Below are 9,670 nucleotides of genomic sequence, written 5' to 3'. Positions count from 1 at the left end.
AGAAAGGGGATGAGAAGTCCCTGAATGTTCTTGCAGGGTCTCCACTTCTATAATTGTTGTTTAATCCTGACATTCAAATTATATGGTATTCTAAAGAGTTTTCCAAGACTGCTTAGGCCTTATGTGACATCAGAGAGTTAAGCTAGTGGTACTCATGGAGACTGTAAAACCTCCACCTTCCAATCGTTGTTGTGACATTGGAGACTGACCATCCTGTGGGAACTATATGTGCTGTTCATGGCTTCTGCACCTGTCAGTGGTGATATATGGAAATATAGACACTATACTGATACTATACTAAAAATTCCATCCTGTTAGAATTACTTGTAGTTGAAGATTCAGATAGAATACAGGAAGAATTGTGATTTATAGATCACCGGTTAGAGGCAGCATGTACATCAGCCTGCAAGAAAAATCGTCAGCTATGATTGGATCATTTACTCTTTTGACTGGATGTGATTTTCTTCTGCTCTGCAATGTTGTGTTCTGGCCCTCTGGCCTCTTTTTGTAATAATCCCCCATACACACACCAATTGACCTATAGCTTGTACTTCAGTTGCATAGAGAGTACTGAGATCAGGATCCCAAAACCGCCTGGACCTCCCTGGCCCTAAGGAAGTCAGGTTGATGGTAACCAGGACGAGGGCTTTTTCATTTGCAGCTCCGTCCTACTGGAACGAGCTACCTGCCGAGATTAGAGCCCTGCGGGACTTGTCACAGTTCCGCAGGGCTGTGAAAACAGAACTTTTCAGGCAGGCGTTCCGATAGGAGAGATGGCGTACCAGCAGCGCCCTGTGTGAACTTCGATCCAATACGACCTAACGTGGGGGCACCGTTGAATGTGTCTTTAAACTGCACTTTAGTTTTATCGCCATCTAATGAATGTTTTATATGGGTTGTTTGTGTTTTAACTGATGCTTGTATTTATGTTTTATTGTGTTGAATACTGCTTGTCAGTTTTGGAAGCCGCCCTGAGCCCGCTTGCGGGGAGGGCGCGGTAAAAGTGGAATGAATAAATAAATAAAAAATAACAACCTGGGAACCTGGCTCACCATATAAGTTTATGCCACAATACATTTGTTGGTCTTTAATGTTCAATGAGACGTTTTGGCTTGGTTCAGACATAATGAAAAATCATGCTTTAATTCAGGGGTGGCCAATCTGTGGCTCGGGAGCCACATGCGACTCTTTCACACACATTGTGCGGCTCCCAGCAGGGCACCTGGGGAAGTGAAGGGGAGGCATGCTTCCCCACTGGACGTCCCTTCCCTAGTCAGTGCTCCCCTCCCTGGATAGGCCAGAGGTGGGGGGGAGCAGAAAAATAAAGTAACTCTAACTTTAAATGCGTTTGTACAGGATTAACTCACTCAGTCCAGTCCAGGAATGCGAGGGAATCCAGTAATTTACCACCAGAATCTCTTTCAATAGTCCCTGCCTTTTCCTAAGGGAAGAGATTCAAGCCCTTAGTTGGCATCTGGGTTTTACACATCAGCAGCTGTACTCAGAGATGCACACTATTTACCCTCCAATGGTAGCGTATGTGGTCAGCGTCACCCACAAGATTTAGCCTTGGAGCTCAATTTACAACATCAGAGACAATTAGAAATAAGAAGGATCTTTATTCAGTACAGAGCATAGCAAACAGACTATTAGAGGATACTAAAAACAATATAAAATCTATGGCGATTTGCCCTAACTACACATTAAGCATCATAGTTACCAATTGAAGTTCAATAGTCCATACAGGTCCATGGTATATCAGTCCAAGTAAACACCAAGGGATTTTGAATAGAAATCCCATCTTGCACAACCATGTGGTCCAATTCACAAACCAGCTCTTTGTTTCCCAAGAGACAGCATTTCAGGTGCAATAAACAGACAATGGCAGGAGGAGGAAGAGCGCAAGTGCTAAGAGACTCACTCCCATAGGGATCAATCAATTATACCCCAATCTAATCATGATTAGCCGTGGCCATTCAGCCAATCACGAGTGGACAGGGGGTGTGCCCAATTGTTGGTTGTCATAGCTGCACATCAGGTGTGTGTATAGATTGGCTAGAAGTTTGGGGCCCCTCCTGCAGTCAGGTGACCCAAACTCCACAGCTTCTTCATTGCCTACGTGACATGTTCAATGTAGCCCAGGTGCCTTCAAGCCTAGCTTTTAGCAGAAAGGTGTGAAGGAATGTGGGTTATATGGCATGGTTATAAAGTTTGCTCCGGCCATCTGGCCTCACCATTTGGCTTTGCAACAGGAAATAAGACACAGCATGTCATCAGAATGTACTCACAGGAGAAGGCATGTGAATATAGAAAGCAGAAAGCAATATTTCTATACAGCGTCCTCAAAGCATGGCCAGCTTGGAGAAACCATTCATCTCTTTAAATATCATTATCAATATCTGTTTTTACCTCGTTTGTTTTTATTTCTGGCAGTGTGTAATATTCATGTCTTGTGACTCTCATACATCTGATGTTTCTTCTATGTGGCTCTTAACGTTAATCAAGTTTGGCCACCCCTGGTTTAATGAAACTAACTACAATTAGTGTGACTATCTGAATGTTAGCCGCTCCACTAAAAGCAGTTGGTCTAGGGCAGGGATCCCCAGCCTTTTGAACCCACAGGCACCTTTGGAATTCTGACACAGGGTGGTAGGTGCAACCATAATATGGCTGCTGCAGGAAGCAGAGCCCGCCACAACATGGCTGTCATAGGAGGCGGAGCCACACACACAGAGGAAGACCAAGTGTAGGCAAAAAGAGGGGTAAAGAGGAGTAAGAGAGAATAAAACAAACACTACGGTGGTAGCTGCCATTATTTTAATCTGCGCAGCCAGTCAAATCTCCAGTGGCTAATCAGAAGCCCTGCTGGGCAAGAACCTCACATGGCCCTACCCACTTTCAAAAAATGCATAGTGGGCACCAGGAAAGGTGTTGGGGACCCCTGGTTTAGGGTCTGTCAAACCAGGATCTTGATTTACTTAATCACAGATGGTCTTAATTATGGTTTAGGGACATGACCATCTTGGTGTACTTTGGCATCGCCCTCGTGCAGTCCCCAAGACACAGATTCATGTGGCCAGAACAAAGGTGACAAAGCCTTCATTTGTCCAACCAAATCAGGATTTGAGTGATTGTCCATGACCCGAATCCTGGTTTCACAACCAAACCATAGTCAATCTATGATTTTTCATTATGTCTGAACCAAACTTGTGTAGTTTTGGCCTGGAGTAAGTAGAAGAAGAGGTAGAGGCTGAGAGTTTCTGAATGACACATGCTTTAGTTATAAGTTTCTGTCATGGCTGTCTTTTTCCTAGTGACTGTCAGTACTAGTGTACATTGAATATTTATATTCTTCTGCATGAACTTCTGACAGTTACTGAAGTTTCTTCATTCTCTTTAGTTGTATGCCACTGGATACGGTGCAGGTGGAAGGCTTGGAATTGGAGGGACAGAGTCTGTTTCTACTCCAACATTATTAGAATCCATACAACATGTCTTTATAAAGAAAGTTGCTGTGAATTCTGGAGGAAAGCACTGTCTGGCACTGTCTTCAGAAGGAGAAGTCTATTCCTGGGGTGAGGCAGAAGATGGCAAACTGGGTCACGGGAATCGAAGGTAATATAAAAAGCTTTTACGTAGAGAATACATTATATTTGTATTAGTATGTGGGGATCTGGAAACTCTAAAACAGGATAACTCACTTATTTAACAAATCCCCAAGGTAGATCTATCAAACATAAAAGTTTTAGTATTTACATCAGTATTGTTGATAATTTGACGATAGCCCGGTTGACTATTGTGAGTACACTACCAGTCACATTGTACTGGGATAACAGATGTGCCCCCCTCCCCTTCTCCCTTTGTCAGACTTCATCCACAATACATAGCACAGTGGTGAGGCACCCTTTCATGGGCAAAGCTGCATTCAGACGCGGTGTTTCAGCCGGTTGGAACCGGTGCAGTTTATGCCGGCTGAAACGCAATCACACTTACCTCCCTCACAGCGGAGCCCATCGCTGTATGCCCTGTCACACGCTGCGGGCGTTGGCGTGTTGTTGTTTTTTTAAACACAGTTTGAGCATGCGCATAGGCAGCCATCCACAAAATGGTGATCTTTGCGCATGCTCAAAACAACCCCGTATTACATTTAAACTTTAAAGGTAAGGACTTACCTTTTAAAGTTTAAAGCCCAAACTGCCCTCCCTGAAGTCCTGGACTCCTCTGAAATGGTAAACTAAGGGCCTCTTTTTTTTTTTTTAAACAAACGCTCAGGGCGAAGCTTTGCCCAAGCGCACATCACATACTTTTAAAAAAATGGCGGGGGGAAATCGGAAGCCTCAGGCTTCCGAACGGAAGTGGCTGTACAACGTTAGAGAGCATTCAGACGGGGGGGGGGGGGACAGCGATTACAACCGTTGTACTCAGGATACCACCACTTGGGGACCTAGTGGCAGGGTGCAACGGTGTAAAGCTGTTTACAACGGTTAGGCATGGAAGGCAGATGTGTGCGGTGTGAACACCGGTTGGAACCGGCACCTATACCGTTGTAAATCCCCCGTCTGAACGCACCCTACCAGTCACATTGTACTGGGATAACAGATGTGCCCCACTCCCCTTCTCCTTTTGTCAGACTTCATCCACAGTACATAGCACAGTGGTGAGGCACCCTTTCATGGGCAAAGCTGCATCCAGAACTTTTGATGAATGTTGGTTGGGCGCCTGCCTGCCTGCTCTGCCATGCCACTTCACAGATTTGGGAATGCAGCAAAATACTGAACTCCTTACTATCTGATAAAATGTTTGTTAGGGCTGTTTATTCCATGAGGTTTTAAAGCTGTGGTTTAAAGACACTTTTTGGCTTTTGCTACAAAATAAATCTTTGCAATATATTTACTAAGGCATGCAACTTCAATGAACCCAGTGGGGAGGGGGGAGATCAAAATTATTTTTTGCTTTTTTCTAAAATTGTTCTTTTTAGCCCTTGTGATCGTCCTCGTGTCATAGAATCTTTGAGAGGCATAGAAATTGTTGACATCGCAGCTGGCGGAGCACACAGTGCATGTATTACTGCTGCTGGGGATCTTTACACGTGGGGCAAGGGAAGATACGGACGCCTTGGCCATGGGGACAGTGAAGATCAGCTGAAACCCAAACTGGTAAGATGGTCTCTGAATTAGTCATGTGTTTCATTCTTTTTAATGGGTGCGGGATAAAGCTACTTTGGGACTTGGAAAAATATGGGTGGAATCCTGTAATGTTCTTCCACTAGTTGGGAAACCTTGACCCATTAAATGTGGTCACTTGCACACTTAACAAAATGGAATTGTAGGATAGAACCCTATCTCATTGAAATGAATTACAGCAACAAACAAGAAAAATTATTCTGCTTTACTATTTGTTTTGGTTTTTTTTAATTTCAGTGATGGTGTTGTCTTGAAGTTCTTAATAAATCATGCCCACTATTGTCAGCTTGCTCTGGGCTATAAACATTTGTGATGCAGCAATTAATTTCAGTTTAACTGCAAGCCTCATGCCTGACTGTATAATTTAAGATAAGCATGAGCAGGAATCTTTATGTACTCATTGCAACTATGAATACCTTTCAGAAGCAGAGGGGTCATTTGTTTAATTTTTTAGTAGAAAGTTGCCTCTTAAGGCTAATTTCCATGTATCTGTCTTCCTTGTAGTTTAATTTTATAGTAAGCAAGTGCTAAAATATTGTTTGGATTCTGAGTTGAATCCAAAGGTTGGGGGGGGGGGGCATTGCCAACAAAGCTGCCGTCCATCCATCCCCCCCCTTCTGATCCCCGTGATGTTCCTGACCATCTCTGTCTCCCAGGAGAAGCATTTACAGTTTTAGAAAGGTGTTGTTAGTTACAGTGCTTTCTTTAAGTTTTACAGAATTCAAGAAGATATGTTTTGCTTCAGAAGCTCAGTGTTTACATTTTGTAGTATTCCGCTTTCATTTATTGGTACAAAAATATTGGATGCTTATTATTCTTAGCATAAGTTAAACTGAAGGATTTGTTGTGTTACAAGACTTGCCCAGCGATAAGAGGATCTACATACACTTGTGTACTTCCTGTTTATCTTTTTAAAGCTCATATAAGTGATTTACAGACAAGCTGTGTCTGTTCTTCAGGTGGAAGCACTTCAGGGCTACCGTGTGATTGACATAGCCTGTGGCAGTGGAGATGCACAAACACTCTGTTTGACAGATGATGATACAGTCTGGTCATGGGGTGATGGGGACTACGGAAAACTTGGAAGAGGAGGCAGTGATGGCTGTAAAGTGCCAATGAAGGTATTAAGATTTCTGATTCTCTTGTATTAAGTCTATGCATGTTTGACGAATAGGGAATTAACATTTTGAAAACATAGGATTCGTTCCAAAGTAACATGAGCTCTACTTTGCTTGTGGACCAGAACTTTCCTGCATTCTTAGCTCCTGTTTCAGCTCACTGTACTCCCCAAAATGTGGTCTCAAAGAGTCAGGGGGATCACGGGAGAAGTGTGGGCATAGTATAGAGACCTGCAACGGGAGGATAAATTGGTGAAAATGTCACCCCCCTTCCATTGGCAGAAATGCTGTCCTACCAATGGACCCAGATTGTACATTTCTTAGATTTCATGTGTGTGCTGGAGGGGTACTGGGTTTTTTAACATTTAGCATTAGCTAGCCAAGTTATGATAATGGTGAATGGCATTGTTTTGTGTGGATTAGAATTAACATGACAAAGAACTTTTTTCATTTTTGAGCATTTAAAAAATAATTCAGGGGTTTTTATATGGATATTTGAGTAAACTGCTGTGATCCTAAGAACTATAGTTAATTAACAGGTTGCTATATTACTTTGCTAAAGGAGATTCTGCCTCACCAACCTTTTAGAGTTGTTGAGAAGGTTCAGATTTTATGAGGGTGATTTGATAGATATACACTTGAACTTCCAAAAAAACCTTTGAAAAGATACCTGCCCAGAGACTCCTCTCAATTCAGTAGTCTTCCTCTTATAGAGTAAAAATTGATTAAACAATGAAGGAGAGTGTAGGAATAAATGGAGAGTTCTTAAGGGAGAGAAATGATCAGTGGGCTCTCACAAGGATCACTCTTGAGATTGGTGCTATTTAACCTGTTCATAAATGAACTGGAAATGGGGGTGAGCAGTGTAGTGGTCAGGTTTGTGGATGATACCAAATTGTTCAGGATCGTGAAAAGCAAAACAGATTGAAGAGTTCCAGGAGGATCTTTCTAAAGCGGGTGAATGGGAAATAATATTGCATAGTATGCATGGGTTCTCTTGTGGATTAAAGATTGGTTAAATAACAGGAAAAAGATGGACAGAGCAGGTGTGGATTAAAAATTGGTTAAATAACAGGAAATAGATGGACAGAGCAGGTACAAACAACAGGAATAGGGGCTGACTGTGAAAAGCACCAGGAGGATCTCCACAATTTGGTTGAGTGGGAAACACTGTGGCAAATGAAGTTCAGTGTAGGTAAATGTAAGGTGATACACAAGAAATCCTAAAGTTAGGTAAAGGGCTGTTGGCACCAATATTGATACACAGCTTTCAGACAGAATTGATTTATTGTGTCACTGGCAGTGTTATCACACCTGTTTAGCTCTGATTTCTTAAGCAGTATACATGGTATATGTCAAAACTGAAAAGGGCAAACTTAACATTCAGTTCTTAAGTTAGCCTCTTTCATTTCTTTCCTATTTCTTAAACAGTACATGTGGGATAAGCTTAAGTAGTGTTTGCTGTCCTTTCCATCACAGAAGCATCTGTACTGCAGTCTGTTCTTATTTGAATAATTTCTAAGACTTTGGCAGACTTATTTTGATCTATTAGAAGATGATGTGGAAGGTTGTAAGACTGCAGAAATTTGATTGTTCTGAGAGACTGTTTTACCCATCATCCTTTGTATTTAGATTTTTTAAAAAAAAATACCTGCACCTCCCTCCTCAAAAACTTGAATCAGAACGTCAAAATCTTCTAAATTTTCTAGATAGGAAATAAGAAATGTTGAAATCTTAAAGATAAAAGGCAGAAAATCTCCCCCTTCTATATTTTGGCTTCTGTTTGCTTGATATAATCTCTACTTCTGCAGAGTCAAATATATCTTTATAGTTTCAAATCCGCAAGGTGCCATGTTATTACTTTTGTATTCTTGTGAGACTTCACAGCATGGCTGTCACCTCCTTGTTTGGGTATCACTTTGTTGAAAGAGCACTGGAGGTGCCTTTCCAGAAGTTGCTTTCGTTGTCTCTTTATTTTTCTGAGGGTGCATAAATATTGATTTTATAGGTCATATCCTCTTTAAAAAGAGGAGGTTAAGCAAGTTGACATTATATGTAAACAGCAAGAGATCAGTTTATTTTAAGTAATTTCTCTAAGCTGCACTGGAAATGAGTTTTGGTCAATTTAAAAAGTCTGATTAGATTGTAAGTAAGCTTTTATTTTAAGATGAATCTATATACTGCAAAGGTCTGGAGTTGTCCTCTTTTTTGAGTCATGTTCAAATTGTCTTCCTAGATTGATTCTCTCACAGGCGTTGGTGTAGTTAAAGTGGAATGTGGCTCACAGTTTTCTGTGGCCCTTACCAAATCAGGAGCAGTGTATACCTGGTAAGTATATTTGCTATTGATTGCAATTTAAAATATTAGAATATTTTCTTTTTGTAACAATAATCATTTGAAGGCTTGACATACAGCCCTGTTTTCACCAGTTATGGAAGCCACTTTGGTGTAGTGGTTAAGTGCGTGGACTCTAATCTGGGAGAACCGGGTTTGATTCCCCACTCCTCCACTTGCAGCTGCTGGGTGACCTTGGGCAAGCCATAGTTCTGTCAGAGCTGTCCTTGAAAGGGCAGTTCTGGAAAGAGCTCTCTCAGCCCCACTTACCTCACAGGGTGTCTGTTGTGGGGAGGGAAAGGGAAAGGAGTTTGTAAGCAGCTTTGAGACTCTGAGCGAAGGGTGGGGTATAAATCCAATCTCTTCTTCTTCTTCTAAAGTTCATAATCAGGTTTTTGTCTTGCTTTGAATGGCATAACCTACTTTGAGAATATTTTATGGAGTGAGTAGGGATACTTAGATCTGGAGACTGGAGCCTTGAACAGACAAGACAGATCTTTCTACAAACCTGAAATAGCCCCAGGTTTTCAGAAAAGTCTGCAATCTAAAAAAAATACATTGGGTTTTTAAAAACAAGACAATAGAAGCAGTACCTGTAGCTCAGTGCCAACCACACATTATGATGAGCCTATAAGCCTAGGTGTCTGTCAGTGAAGGGGGGAGGGGCAGCACTCTTTCTTTTTTTTTCTTTCCAGAGCTGTTTTGCCTTTGAGGGGAGGAGCAATCAGGACAGGCCTGACAGCAGCCACTAGGTGAGTTGCATGACTCACCCAGAACCAGCTTCTTCCTACCATTCAAGAGCAGTGTAATGTAGTGTGTCAGGCTAGCATCTAGAAGACCCAGGTTCAAATACTCTGCCATAGAAGCCCACTGGCTGATCTTGGGCCAGTTACACATTCTCACCCTAACTTACCACACAGATAAGGAGGAGAGAAGAATGATGTAAGTTGCTTTGGGTCCCCATTGTGGAGAAAGGTGTGGTATAAACGAAGTAGATAGCTGAAAGGGCCAAGCTGAAAGGTTGCCAGGAGGAGG

The 9,670-nt window shown here is 42.1% G+C and overlaps 1 protein-coding gene across 1 annotated transcript in view; it reads left to right on the top strand.

Annotated features, from left to right (window-relative positions):
• Positions 1-9,670, top strand: part of HERC2 (HECT and RLD domain containing E3 ubiquitin protein ligase 2) — a 121,707-nt gene that overhangs the window by 93,390 nt on the left and 18,647 nt on the right. Inside the window, exons 78-81 of the mRNA XM_015410976.1 lie at positions 3,401-3,615; positions 4,979-5,156; positions 6,143-6,304; positions 8,538-8,629. Coding sequence (XP_015266462.1) covers positions 3,401-3,615; positions 4,979-5,156; positions 6,143-6,304; positions 8,538-8,629 — 647 coding nt within the window. The remainder of the gene's footprint in view (positions 1-3,400; positions 3,616-4,978; positions 5,157-6,142; positions 6,305-8,537; positions 8,630-9,670) is intronic.

The sequence above is a fragment of the Gekko japonicus genome, unplaced genomic scaffold (assembly GCF_001447785.1).
Source record: "Gekko japonicus isolate JY-2015 unplaced genomic scaffold, Gekko_japonicus_V1.1 scaffold244, whole genome shotgun sequence".
NCBI lineage: Eukaryota > Metazoa > Chordata > Lepidosauria > Squamata > Gekkonidae > Gekko > Gekko japonicus.
This window is presented reverse-complemented; position numbering and strand designations above follow the sequence as displayed.